General features: G+C 43.7%; 1 protein-coding gene across 6 annotated transcripts in view; it reads right to left on the bottom strand.

Annotated features, from left to right (window-relative positions):
* Obsc (Obscurin) overlaps positions 1–14,673 on the bottom strand; it is a 34,704-nt gene that overhangs the window by 7,400 nt on the left and 12,631 nt on the right. For 3 of the 6 annotated variants that reach the window (XM_076378476.1, XM_076378477.1, XM_076378479.1), the window contains 18 exons: positions 14,576–14,671; positions 11,481–11,573; positions 9,598–9,762; positions 9,380–9,517; positions 8,830–9,283; positions 8,549–8,740; positions 8,261–8,299; positions 7,204–7,449; positions 6,984–7,125; positions 6,488–6,879; positions 5,513–6,417; positions 4,840–5,419; positions 4,006–4,152; positions 3,458–3,562; positions 1,824–2,753; positions 769–1,171; positions 416–599; positions 35–335 (listed from right to left, as the gene is read on the bottom strand). In XM_076378476.1, coding sequence (XP_076234591.1) covers positions 35–335; positions 416–599; positions 769–1,171; positions 1,824–2,753; positions 3,458–3,562; positions 4,006–4,152; positions 4,840–5,419; positions 5,513–6,417; positions 6,488–6,879; positions 6,984–7,125; positions 7,204–7,449; positions 8,261–8,299; positions 8,549–8,740; positions 8,830–9,283; positions 9,380–9,517; positions 9,598–9,762; positions 11,481–11,573; positions 14,576–14,671 — 5,512 coding nt within the window. The remainder of the gene's footprint in view (positions 1–34; positions 336–415; positions 600–768; positions 1,172–1,823; positions 2,754–3,457; positions 3,563–4,005; positions 4,153–4,839; positions 5,420–5,512; positions 6,418–6,487; positions 6,880–6,983; positions 7,126–7,203; positions 7,450–8,260; positions 8,300–8,548; positions 8,741–8,829; positions 9,284–9,379; positions 9,518–9,597; positions 9,763–11,480; positions 11,574–14,575; positions 14,672–14,673) is intronic. The other 3 variants (XM_076378478.1, XM_076378480.1, XM_076378481.1) reach the window with 3 other exon arrangements.

Raw genomic sequence — 14,673 nt, 5'->3', positions numbered from 1 at the left:
TTTTATAGTAGAACTGTGATAGCATGATAGTTACTGTGTGGCTTCAACGTCGCCTCTGCACTGGCTTCTCCAAGGTAATTCTTAGCAGAGACTCTATAGGTCCCTTCATCTTCGACCTCCACGCTCTTAATAATCATTTTGAATTTGTTGTTTCTCTTATCCTCCTCGAATTCAAATCGTTCTCCTTGTTTCAACACTTCGCCATCCTTCGTCCACGTGATATCAGGTTTCGGGTTACCTTTGATGATGGCTTCCCATTCAAGAGAATCTCCGACAGGTGCGACAACGTCCTTGAACTCCTCCACTTCTGGTCGCAGCAAGAGGTTCAGGAAAGCCTGGTCAATAAATATTTAATTTAGAAAATTGAAAAAGAGAAATACTCCAACTTTTGAGTTCCCATTCTTGTTCTACTAACGCTAGCTTCAGCCTCGCCATATTTATTTTTCAGCTTCAACGTGTATTCTCCTGTATCGTCGTTCGCACACTTTGGTATACTCAGTGTTACTGTGCTTTCTGTTAGCTTGTCCTCTATTATCTTATTCTGAATATCGAACTTGAGTCTGCTATCATCTGCTGCTATCTCTTCGCCCTTGAAGTACCTAAATTCAAGAAATTCTCAATAAATATCTCATGATTTCTTTCAGTCTGAATAGTTTACAACCAACATACCAAGGAGTCCATATTATTTGACGCAATAAAAAAAGGGAACCATGAAAAAGCTGAGGAAAAGTATCGATTATATAAGCACTGCTTAAAACTTCCACTTACCAAGTCATCTCAGGAACAGGATCCGCAGTAAAAATGGTCTTAAATTGCCCAGTCTTCCCTTTAGCCACATCTACGTCGTTCAAAGGTTCCTTAAACTTCGGTCTTCGCAGATCGTCCACTGTACCAACGCTCAAGTAGCCTTCAGCAGCCGCTTCACCAAGCTTATTCGCAAACATGCAAGTGTAGACACCCTCGTCTTCCAGGATCGCTTTCTTCAGTTCCATTGTGAAAGTTTCTCCACTGCTGGTGATCCTTATACGATCTCCACCCCGCAGAGGCTTGCCATCCTTGAACCATTTGGCGTCTGCGCGCGGAAGAGCCGTGGCATGGACCTCGAAAGTCACCGACTGGGTCTCGTAGATCGTGTTATCGGTGAGAGTCGAGCTGATGATGTGAGGAGGCGCTAAACGAGTAACAGAAGCGTGAGGACCCTTCAGCGAGAGTTTGGATAATGACTAACAATGTTGCTGCTAAAAATTCGCTTCCTTGCCGTGCATCTAATGCATTCGTTGCGATACGTGCTGCTTTGTTATTTGTGATTGTTGGACGAGAATGTTTGTTTAAATGCTGGGCAATTTTTATCATGACCAAACCTGTTCCAAGCATGGGGTACCTGATATTTTTAGGTTCTCAGGCACCTTTACCAATCGATTACTTGAGATTCTATAAATTACTAGACTTTTAGTGTTTTTAGGAATACACTATCGCCTATCAGTAGTATAGGTCAATGAATTGTCCAACATTCTTGGTACCAGCTTACCTCGATACAACAGATGACCATGGCCTTGATCGACTGATCTTTGGAACAACCAGGGCAACTTGTGTTTGAGAGATATTACATTTAAAGCAAGCTTTATAAAGTTTGTTGTTAATTAAGAGTCAAAGTGTAGACAACGTGCAAGATTAACATAGAAGACAAAACGAATTACAAAACACTAAAGGGATAGGGGAGCCATCCAAGCGAGTGATCGATAAAAGCTAGAAGAAGAATGCGGCGGTCCCATTCTCGATCCCAAAGATCCATTCCAGCAGCTGATGGAGCAATCCAGTCGTACCTGAGTCTCTGTTCGATTCCTTTTCAAGAATATCATCGAGCACGCTGCGTTGCCGTTTAACGCGATCTAGAAGCGCCTCTAGCTCCTCATCGACCTCTTCATCAGCACTCAGTGCAGCTTTCAACGAACTCTGCCTCGACAGAGACCTCTCCGATATTTTCAGCGATTCCCTAGAGTCCATTCTCTCTAGTTTCGAGCTCTGCCTCGACAGTCCATTCTGAAGGGAGCTTCGACGCACATTATTCTCTTCCACATTATTCTCGACAGCCTTCTCTGATATCGAATTCAGACGTTCCATCTTTAAACTCTCCTTCCTCAATTTACTCTCCTCTATAATAGGAGTCTGTGGCTGCTCCAGTGTCTTCTCAACTATTTCCTGTATAGAAGATTTCCTCTCGATCTTCTCCTTGACGAGTCCTCCATCCTCTAAGACGCCCTTCTGCGGCTGCTGCAAGGTTCGTTCGATCGATTTTTCGGAGGGTGACTCCTCCAAGGATCGTTCTTCCAGAATCGTCTCCGTGAGCAAGGTTCCTCTATAGGGTCTCAGATCCGCGAATCTCTCCTCCAGAAGACTCCCATTACCATTGAATTCTTCATAGTTTCCATTCACCACCTTCACGTCTTCCGACAGTTCTCCACACTGCATGTCCTCGGTGCTGACGTCCCTGGAGATCGCCTTCAAGGTCGACTCGTCATCAGAAACGGAGACAATGGAGACCCCACGGTTCACCTGGAGCCTTGCCCTGTTATCCTCGCTGGTGTCGGAGAATTCCTCGATCAGGACGCCATTTTGAGGCTTCTGAACCGTCTCCTCCTGCATGGTGTAAGTGTACGAGGCGATCTCCTCGAACTGTGGGCTATCCGAGCCCAGCTCCTGACACTCGACCTTTGTCGCGGTCATCTTGCTGATCGTGTGGCTCTCGTCTGGACCTGTGAATGCTCTGGCTCGTCACAATACCATCGATTATGCTACTCCAGAGGAGCCGACCTTTGCTGACAGCCAAGCGGATGCAGCGAGGAACTCCTCCGTCGGTCTTAATCGAAGCTGTTGCCACTCACATAGACGCTTTTACTCCGAGGTTCGTGAAAGCTCTGTTCGTTGTGGCGTTATTCAGTTTGCTGGCGGTTCCTGCGACTGTCACTTGCGAGGGATATCTTTATATTTAATTTTCTTGAAAACTAAGCTCCTTTCAAAAAAGTGTGTTCTTTTCTTGGCTCTAATTCTTTATAAGGGGAGTGACCCTGCATTAGTCAGACAAATAGAATTCAATTTCTCAAGAAGTGATAGGTACTGTCCAGTATCTTGAAATATTACGTAAATTCAACTCAAATATAGTTCCTTGAAAACTGTCTCCCATTTTTCGAGCCCCAAGCCTTTATAAGTGGAGTAACCCTGCACTAGTCAGACAATTAGAATTAAACTCGTCAAAAATTGATACCTATTGTCTCATATCTGAAAGTATTTCGTAAATTCAATCCATATATAATTCCCAGAAACTACTTGCTCCATTTTTTGTGCCCCCAATTCTTTCCTAGTGGAATAACCCTGTATTTGTCAGACAATTCAGTCGCAAGAACCGCGCAGACAATTGGGTACACGTAAACGGTGTACGTGTTAGCGTGTGCGATATTACCTGTAAGTATAGCCTCGTGGGTCGTCGTGGAGGCCACAGAGATCGTGATTGTGTCACCCTGGCCCCGCGTTACTTGGACGTTTTGTGTCTCCAGTTTCACCCAACCTGAGATTTATCAGACATAGTTGTTTGGGCTACGATCTACGCTTAACCAGCCATCCCTTACTTTCAATAATCCCTATCAGCTATCCATCAAGGCTATTCTAATCGTTACACATTCATCCTCGACACTGTCGGTCGTCGAGATGTTAAAATAGTATCGCAAGGATTTCGGTGAATCTCAAAATGTTACAAAAAAAAACGAAAATGGTGAATCGCAGCTTGTTTGAAAAAAGGGCGAATGTTCTTAAGAGCGTGGAAAAAAACATGGCATGTATCCACGAACGTGTAAAAGGTGCTCTTACCAAAATCTTGCGACATCGCGTGTCGATCGTAGGACACTGATAAATAGGCATCGAAGCGTTTCTATAGCATACTGAAATTTCTCTATGATACAGCTCACTCTTTAGCACTTTGCTCGATAGTCGATCATTCCACGATCGGATTACCTTCTGGACCCGACTCCTCCGCTTGCTCCTTCTTCGGCTGGACATCCTGCTCCTCCACTTTCTGCGCTTTCATCTCCTCTTCCTCGACAGTGACCTTCTCGACCGTCTCCTTCTTCAATATTTCCGCCACGCTTTCTTCAGTTTGCGCTACAGAATTTACACACATTCTTTTTGGGACTGGGTCACAGACAATCGATCGTGTGAGTGGGTCACGTGTGTGGTCACGCGTGGATCAAGAGGGGTTTAACACACGAGAAAAGAGAGGTAAGTACTTCGTGAGAATGGTTCAGAGACGAGAAGAAACACGGAGAGTATTTGCACATGTACAGAGAGACAAAGACAGAAGGAAAAGATAGGTACACGAAGAAAAAGTTCACGTCAATGTCGGGTGTGTGACGCGATTTTAGAATTATTTTTGGTTTCCTTTTATGGATGTTCAAATCTTCCTCTATGGGAAAATTATTATCGACGACTGTCCAGGAATCTTTCGCCAGTGTTCTCGTAATAGGAACCGACAAAAAACGACAGAAACCGACAAAAATTGACAAAAATTGACAAAAATCGACAAGCAAACCGACAGAAAATGACACCGTACCTTTGTCTCAGTACTTACTTCACACGCTGACTAAGTGTGACGATATTTGCTGTCGAGTATCTCAATAATTAAGAGCGTGTACGGGCGCGTTAGGCGTTTGGAGAGCTGCTCCATCGGTTCTGTTAGCTCTGTAACAATTTTCCCTCCTAGCATCGAGGTGTTACAGCAACTTCAGCGATGGAGCAGCGCAACGATTGGGCCCCGTCTCATTAAGTGTATCAAATTTATAGGATTCTTACTCATTACGATGACTTTGCTCTTGCTGGTCACGTAGCCTAGCTCGTTCTCTGCTCTGACCTCGTAGACACCTCCATCTTCACCTTTCACTAAGGTCACTGTGAGATCATAGCTCTCTTGGCGCTTGCTGTCCCTTGTGATCTTGATCCTAGCGTCTGTTGACACCTCCTGGCCATCTTTGAACCATTTCACTTCTGGGTCTGGTGTTCCAGATACTTCGAATATCAATTTCATAGTGTCTCCTTCTTTGATTCTTAGATCTTGGAGTTTCTTTATCAATTTAGGTCTTGTTTTTACTGTCAAGGTCGAGCTGCTTTTGCTTTCACCGTACTCGTTCTTCACCATGCAAGTATAGGTTCCTTTCACCTCTGCCTTGGCTTCTGAGATGATCAGCTTGTAGAACTCTCCTTCTTCCTGGCGTGTGAATTCTTTGCGTTTTTCGGTGATCTCCACGTCGCCTATGTACCAGTGGACACTTGGCTTGGGGTATCCATCTACTTCTACAACAAATTCGACGTTCGTGGCGCCTTCGTTCACAGTGATGTCGGACATCTTTGTCTTGAACCTCGGTACACCTTTCACCTGAAGGAAAAACAGAGTTTAATATAGTTTTTGGAATCATTTTTATCCTGTAATTTTCTCCCTAGCTTCCTATATATTTCTTTCCACGCTTACCTGAATCTTAGTTTCATCAGCCACCATGCCATGGTCAGAGGTCACTTCCGCTTTGTAGATTCCTGCGTCCTCTCCCACAGTGCCCATAATCTTCAAGATAAATCTATGTCCTTCTTGCATCATCCTGACACGATTATCCTGCCTAAGAATCTGTCCATCCCTGAACCACTTAATGCTAGCTGGGACTTTAGAATCCACCTCCACGAACAGTGTCAGGGTGTCACCCTCATTGAGGATCTGTGGCTCGCCCAGCTTCTTCGTGAACTTAGGTGGACTGATCACCTTCACCTGCCAGAGATCTGTAGTCTGATTGACATCATTACGAGCAACGATGGAGTAAGATCCAGCATCATCTAACCGAGACTGTTTTATCACAAGCTTGTAAGTGTCATTCTCTTCCTTAGTAATGCTTATACGATCGCTCTCTCGAATCTCTTGACCATCCTTGTACCACTTCACATCAGGTGCAGGGGTGGCTTCAATTTGTACTGTCATTGTGACCATTTGTTCAACGATGGCTGTCAGGTCTGTCTGCTTCTTCACGATCTTCGGTGCAGATTTGACTATCAACTCGATCTGTGTGGTGTCCTCACCTAATTCATTCTTTGCTCTGATGGTATAGATACCAGCATCCTTCGCTGTGACGTTCTTGATTACTAGGGACATGGATTCCTCGTCCTCCCAGAGGTATTTATATCTTCCACCAGCGACGATTTCTTGGCCGTCTTTGGTCCACTTGATGTCTGGCTTCGGGTACCCTCTGATCTGGAGTTCCAGCATCGCTGACCCACCAGCGCTGACTTCTGAGTGTTTTGACTCTGAGCCGAGTTTGGGCTTCTCTGGATCCTTCAGCAGTTGATTCACTGCGCCTTGGACAGTCAACTCTGCGCTGCAGCTAATGTTACCTGTGTACACGAATTCATAATGTATGCATCTTTAAGGTAATATAGTTACCAAAGTCACTTTTCGTGTTACCTGTGCTAGTCTGCGCGACACAAGTGTAAAGCCCAGCGTCCTCAGGCTTGACATGCTGGAACACCAAGGCTAAGGTGTCCTCATTATCCTGGAAGAGCACTTTGAAGCGTTCTTCAGGGTCGAAGGGTTTCCCATCGCGCAGCCAGGTGAACTGGGGTTCCATTCCAGGCTCGAGGAAGTCCTCTGGCAGGAAGAGATTCTTCTCGTCGGTCACAGTGACCATAGCTTCACAGGAGGCTTCTCCAAATTTATTTTTCGCTGTGCAAGAGTACTTTCCAGCGTCTTGCTTCTGCACGTCACCGATCACTAGTTCGTAGAAGCCTGTATCAGCTTGTTCAGTGACGATGTTTATGCGTGGGTGGTTAGAATCGATGAGGACGTCATCCTTGTAGCTGTGATAAAGATAATTTTAGTGTCCTTAGTGTGCTGTCTTTAGGGAGACATAGTATGCCTTCTGAATTGATTTTACGAAAGAATGGGTTTGGTGACAGCTTACAATTTCATGTTAGGATTGGGGTCTCCTTTTACTTTGATCATGAAACGCAGGTAGGTGTTCTCCAAGAGCTCGGTATCTTTCAGGCGAACTAGGAAGATGGGGGCGTTGGCCTCTGCCCTCGCTTTCTTCTCTTCAGGGGTGACTGTAGGATTTTTGTGAACCCTTTAGCTCTAGTGTAATTTGTTTTAATTTATAGATTACAGTATTTAAAGGAACTCACGTTTTTGTACAATCAGCTGAGCTGTGCAGGTGGACTGGCCATCGCTGTTCATGGCTCGAGCGATGTATGTACCAGAGTCTGACTCCAAAACGTTCAGGAGTTGAAGCTTGAACGTTTTTCCAGTGGCTGAAGCCGTCACTCGGTCAGCCAGTCTGTCTTCGAGTGGCTTATTGTCCTTTAACCACTGCACTCTGGTGGTTGAATCAGTTTCCAGTAGGGTGCACTCGAAAGTAGCTGTTTCTCCAGCTGCACGAAGGGACGATTAATTAGTGAAGAATAATGAGGAACTGGAAGGTAGTAGCTGTAGAGAAGTGGGCAAATTTGCTGCTATTTGCCTTCTGATAGGACTTCTAAAAATGTATGTACAATTCTATTGAAAAAAAATTGAGAGGGAGTGTTTTCAATATAAAAGCGACCAAAACTGAAGTAGAACTCGTATTTGATCTTTGACAGTGAGAGGATTTCAAGGCTTAAATATTGTATCCGTAATGTATATACAAAATTGTGGGAATAAGTGGCAATAGGGACTAAAATATTTTTTATTTACATTTAATCTAGTTCTACGAATAGAAATAATGTAGCAACTATAACAAATTAGATCAACTGTGTAGTATCCTACGTAAAATCAGGGCAACTGATAAAATACTTACAAAAATGGAAAAATACACATTCATTCAAAGAAAGGGTCGCTACTTGAAAAATATAATATAGATAGAGGATGATTAAGCGAGATCTTGTTAAGACATATAAGTGTGCAGAGTGATTGAAAAATGAAAAAAGAAAAAGAATAACATCGAGTTCGTATGGTGTAAAGTGTTTGGATGTGTATGATGGTGTAACGTGTTCGTGTGAATGATGAAGACAACATCTAGGATTAGCAGTGAAGCTCAATAAACCGCCTAGTGGAACGTGTAGAAGCGTTTTACTCAGCTGGCTATCAAAAGAAAATGTATAAAGAAGAACATTAGAGATATATCGATGATACAGTACGACAGTAGACTGAGAGAAAAGTGCGCAGTGGATGATCAGAAAGTAGACAAATTGCGTGTCACTTTACCTACGGCGTGTATCAATTCCACGTTATTTTCTGGTATCGCTAGAACAGTAAAAACGTATCTTATGTCACGTGCTTGATTAGTATTTCACTCTAGGTACTCGAATCGTGTTCACTTTGCATTTAATTAATAACGCTGAATCGAGAGACGATCCTGATGTGTACAAATAGTCTTTTTGTTTCAATGAGTACTGAAAGTCTGAAGGAGTCATAATTGCCTATTACTATATGCCTTTCCTTATAAGGCTTTTACTTCATTTCTATGCGTTAGACAACACTCAGGACACTTACGTTCCACGCTGCTGCCTTGGATCGTTCTGACAAACATTGGTTTTCCTACTACACTGCCACCCGATGTGATCTTCCCTGCACTCGACCTGGTCTCCACCGAGTTGGTGCTGCCAGCTTGGAAGGAACTCGAGCTGCTCTCCATCCTCATCGCGCTGGAGGACTCCATGTACGCGGCGGACATTGAGGAATACTCTAGAAAATAAATGAGAGAATAATTCAATTTGGAAATTTAGTCACTCTAATACCTAGGATCTTTAAAACAACAGATTTTCCTGTCCTACCTTCCACAACCTTGGAAGAGCTGCTGTATCGACTTGAAGAATATCTTCGAGACATGTCTGCGCCTTCTTCTTCAACCTTGGCCTTCTTGCTGTCTGGGTTTCCTGGATTCCCTGGGTTCCCTGGATTCCCTGGGTTACTGTCCTTCCTCTTCTCAGCAGCCTTTTCTTCAGGCCCTGGGTTCCCTTGAGGCTTTGGTCCTGGATTTCCTGGATTACCTGGGTTTCCTTTAACTTCTTCCTTGGTTTCTGGTACTTCAGTCAACTGTAGATCGTCTGCAGCGTGCTCAGCGAGCGCTACCACATCGCTGGCGTACTGTCGAATCTCCTTCAGCCAGCAAGCCTTTACTGGGTCCTTGTGAGCTACCAAAGTGATAGGGTAAGCGGGACTTGCAGGACAGTGTAACTCGAAGGACCTTATGTCTTCTGGGTGATCCTTTACTTCTACTTCTGGCAGCTAGAATTCGAGTTAAACAGGAGTTGAAGAATAAAATAGAGTCAATAGAAGTTGAAGAATAAAGTAGAGATAATCAAGGAGTCTGTAGGTACTCACTCGAATAATATCTTTCAGGACGAAGACAGATCTGTCTTCTGATATTCGTCTGACCTTGCAGACGAGAATGCGAGCTTTGAAAAGAAACAGATACCTTTCTTTGCTCTTACCGTCTTTGTCGATCACTGTGTACCACTCCTGTTAATTGAAGATTATATTTCTGGTTTAATAAGGCTTTTAGAATAATTGAACTCGAAGTGAATCTATAGTACACTAACGTGTGTGAGTAATCTGCCTAGCTTGTGGATATTCCCTTTGTATCCTTCGATATTGCTTATGAACTTATTATCTGTGGCCCTGTGTGGGATACCTAGCATCAACTCCAAAGCCTTTTGGAGGTCGTCGCAGTTTTCGCCTAGTCGGGTCGAATACTTCACCAGCTCCTGAAATTTGTCGAAAAATTTCTATGAAAACCTCTTGAAGAATGTGGTCCACTGAAGACAGTCCATGCCTCAGATCTGGGTTAAACATGGGTACTTGCACTTGAGATTAATCTGAGCCTTCTGGATGTTAGCCATTAGAGATTTGAGCACTCGTTGATAATCTTTTCAAAGGTCACAGAAGAGGAATGTTAGTATTGGTCCAAAAATTCTATTTCACTTAAAGAATACTCCTCTTATGGAAAATTCAGGACTCTTCAAGTACTCAAGAGTAGATATTGCAGAAAGATCTGGATCTCTAGATTCAGAAGAGTTCATAGTTTTTCCAGAAAAATCTAGTGGCACATTTAAAAAATAATGGGCTAGGGATGTTGCCAATTTCTGAGCATTTTGCCAATTGCTTCACATTTACATTTAAACGTTCCATTAGGAAATAGATGCTCAAGATAAGAAGCTGTCTATATTTTCTCTGAGAGACTAAGGAGGGATTAATATCGATATCTATTTTTTTCAGATCGAATAGATATCACGTAGAGTTTTTCTATGAGAGGAGTGAGGCGGGGGAAAGGATAACGCGTCGCGATGACCCGTTTTTAGCTCGCTAAATCCGTACGGCGCCCACTCGTTCGCACACCACCAACGAAACGCCCTGTCGCAGCATTACAACTGTTCACGTCGAACTTCGTGGCCTTCCTTGATCTATATCTACGGTGCGCATCATGGGAGCAAAACTGTGCTATTGATGCGAATGATCGAATTCTGTAGACTACCACGTCATGGAATCCTACCAACCACCAGAAGTAGGTATTTCTGGAATTCCACGCTACAATCCTTTGGAGCATATTTCAATCGAGCCGAAGAAAATATCGAAATGAAAAAAAAAGCAATTTTAGTTAACATTGAAAATAAATAAAATTTCACACGAATACAAGAAACAGTTGTCTACAAATTGAATCTGCTTTCAGCACCTTAATTCACTGGGCAAGTGGCCCAGACGGTAGTTAAACTAATCCTCAGTCTTAGCCAGAGATTTACCAGAGATTTGGTAATAAATTGAACAAGGGGATCATTTACTGATAACGACTCAATGCTCATTGATTGTCATCTACAATTTTTCCTCGCTTCACGTGACTGTTCTAGCAATTCAACAATGGCTCAAGGCTAGACTTTCCTTTAAACTGGAGTCCAAGTTCGAAACAACAATTACAGCCACGGGATACGTTTTCAAGGCGAACAGGGAAGCGTTTTAGCGCCGCGCTATTTTTGTCTGACAGAACGAAATTCGGTCGGGGATATAGGTCACGTGCGGATTTTACGGGTCGCTAGCATCGAATCGACCCTCAGCCTTGCGTGTCATGGAAGGGTTCAAACTCAAACACATGCAAGAGGCTGAAAGAACTGCTATCAAAGCCATAAAATATCGACCGACGTGGAGCTATCAGATTTCAGCAGCTCCTTCAGACAGCGATTAGTTATGCGGGTGTTTCATGCATAACCGCTGGAATGCTTTCAAAAAGATATACTCGGCACGCTGTATTTCTGTCAAACACCCTTGAAACATATTTTGGACTTGGATTCGCGAGATGTTTCGCCATTTTTCGCGACATTGTTTCATAATATTCCGCGAGCTCGTTTCGCAATTTTTTGAGATTCGTTTGAAGATGTTTGAAGCGAGTGGATAGAGATATCCAGAGGCACAGGGGATTTCTGGTTAACGTTACCTTGAGTAGGAGCTGGTAGTCGTTTATGCGTTGTATCGGAAGCTTCAAGTGCTCCGATAGGCTTTTGTCGTCACGGAGAGTCTGGCTCAGCTCCTGCAAACAATTAAACTGCTTCAGACTTGGGCCACGAGGCGAGACGCGTGCAGAATTTTCTGATCGATGCTCGAGTGATTATAGGATCTGGAGAAATCGGGGATCGAAAGTTCTGATCGCGATATAGAGAATTGTTCGCCTCTGTAATTTGACACCCGAATGAAGAGTCGCGTATTTTTGGGTGTGACTGGACTCTCTGTGACTGGACGACTATTTTCAATAAAGCAACAATAAGCTAAGCAATCTAGACACATTCTTAGTAACAGAACCATTATCACTAATAAAGCCTCATTTGAAGCTGTCTACCTCGCCAAGAATCAAAACCCTTAGAAATTTCTTTTCATTGAAGTATCCAACTGTCACCACTATTATTTCACCAATTGTAGTCTCTTCAGAAATTCAACATACATCCACCAACTCTAAAACAATTTCACAATATATTTGAATCCCAGAAGACTGACTTAAATTAATTTCACTATTCAGAAAAGCACTAAGAGTCTTCAAGGAAAAAAAAATTTTCCAAGAAAAGGGATCCAGTGTTAATCAAATGAATTAAAATTTGTGTCGAAGCTGAGCTAGATGAATTCTCGACGAATGGAGAACGCGGAACGACGAAGTAGAACACTTCAGGTGGAAGGGCTGACGCACCTTAACAGAGGTCAAGGGAGGTAAACACTGTTGTTCGTGTTTCGAGTCAAGTTGGTTCGAAGAAGTTACCGTGGCTGATCACAGACTGGACCAGGTCCCTGCTCTTCCGCCGATTCTCTTCCTCGACGGGGGATCCACGGTCGGTGGTTACCGAAAATCACCCGCCAGGAGACCAATACGGCCACGGCTATACTTAGACGCCGGACGAACTCGTGGACTGACCACGCACAAAAACAACAAGAATCGTCTCTGGATCGCGGGCACCTCTCGCACGTCGTCGATCTTTCTCCAGATTCGGGGAAAATCGGAGGAAAAGGGCAGACAAGTATCTTAATGAGCAAAAAAAGGAAAAGAAATGTTTAGGAGAGTAGATTAAGTGAAAGAGAGTAAAGAGAAAGATCGAGGGAACTCCTTTCAACACAGGCTTCAAGATTTACTTAAGAAATTTTTTTCTATAAAAAGCAAGGTTCCTATTCGCGTGGAGAAATTTTTGAATGCTCTTTGGTGGGTGACAGGTGGGTGTGCAATTTTTCAAAATTAGCCATTCGACAGTTTTTCAGCTTTTAATATTAGAAATTCTTCTGGAGTTCTAGGCCCTCACAGTAGAATGACTGCAGTATGTAGTCAGACACTCATATTTATTTTTCTTCTAGTCATTTAATTGCAATTTAGTGATCATTAAATTAAGTGGAAGGAATAAATCGCTAGAAAAGAGGTCAGAGATATGAAATTTTCTAATTTTGGGCCAACTTTTTGTGAAGAACTATTTTCATTAAAATTATCTCTACTGTGTACATACAATTATTTTTTATTGATCACACGTAGTCTAAGATCTTTTTTCTCTTTCTCGATTTAAAAAACAATTTTATTAGAGTTTCCAGACATTTTCTATCAAGATGGAGAGTCTAGAATCGATTGAGTTTATTTTATGAGTTCCTTGATGAAATAGAAGAACGGTCACACAACAGCGACGCAAAGAGCGTCTGGATCGCGGGCGACTTTTACTTTCAATTCGTCGCCCTGGTCCCGTTCTGACGAGTGGCCTGATCTCGTTCGCTCACGAAACGGGCAGATAAGAATAATATCAGCCGCTCCAAAAGGAAGACGAACCACCCCGTCTGGCACACGATGGCCCCTCGATTCCTATTACCTCTGCAACGAGACACCCTTTCCGCGTCGAAGCGACTGAACGAGACAGAAATAAACGACAATCGAATAAGGGTAAATAAAAGGCGCCGACAGATTTATGTCTCGTAAATACAACTAATCCACAAGACTCCCAATACGCCTCTAGCGCTAGCTCTGAAACCAGACACGTATTCGATGCAAATAATCGCATGCTGATCTCGTTTTCAGCCCGTTAAAATCTACAAAGTCTCGTCGATCTTGAGTCAAGTTCCAGGAATAACTGGTCGAATCAGAGGGAAAAAAGTCGCGAAGCTCGAGAAGAACTTGAAATAACAATACGCTGTGTTGTGTCCTGGCCACCTACGCCCTTTCGCGCATCCAACGCGGAACCCGATTGTCTTGGAGCGATCCCAACGAAAGGGACGCGAAGAAGTGTTTACCTGAGTGCTTTAATGTATCACGAAGGTGAGACAATGAATATTTTCGAATGCAGATGCAGATTTGATCTCTAGATGCAAGGGCGCTATGGGAGGCGTGAATTCGCGTTTCCTTTTGCTTGAGGACTACGACAGCCTTCTGTCATCGTAATGACAGGAAGCAGTGACGTCGACGAGCGATAACGAGCACTGCTTTCTTCCTTTTCTTTTCGAAGCACGCGTCTCGGCCGCGAGACTGTCGTGCATAAGCGAGAGGAGAGCGAAAGATGTTCCGCACGTTAAGAATAAACCAAGCTATTTCGGGGGCTGGACAGACGCCCGCTTACCCCCGCTTGTTACGTAATTGCGAAATTTCCTTCGATTCATGTGGACTACGCGACCATGGGACACCTTGGGGAGCCTTTCATCGAGGACATTGTACAGATTCTACGCGAAACGATGTCGAGGAGAAGAGGTCATCTTTTAACTCGCGAAAAAATGAGGACAAAAGTCTATAAGCGATACGCGTGGGTGTGGACGTGTCGACTGGTCTCGATGGAAAGTCGTTACGACGTGATAAATTACGCGTGGATGTGTGCAATATCATTGTAGACAAATGTGTTTTCGATCTGGCGTAAAGGTGTTGGGGTATTGGAGACGCTGGCGTCGGGACGCGAAACTACTGAGGAGATGGACAGAGATCTTTCTTACCATCCTTTGAATTTGCTTGGGGGAGAGAGTTAGAATCTTGTTCTCCGTTTGAGAATGTGATTTGCAATTTTTTGGCAGGTTATAGGGTGAACTACTGACCTCAAAGTATTCTCGTACGGCGTCGTTCATCTGCAGGAACTCTTGGGCAGCTGGCTCGTCCCTGCAGTAAGCTACGTGCTTGTCGAAATCCCTTTCCT

This window comes from Calliopsis andreniformis, chromosome 5, assembly GCF_051401765.1.
Source record: "Calliopsis andreniformis isolate RMS-2024a chromosome 5, iyCalAndr_principal, whole genome shotgun sequence".
NCBI lineage: Eukaryota > Metazoa > Arthropoda > Insecta > Hymenoptera > Andrenidae > Calliopsis > Calliopsis andreniformis.
This window is presented reverse-complemented; position numbering and strand designations above follow the sequence as displayed.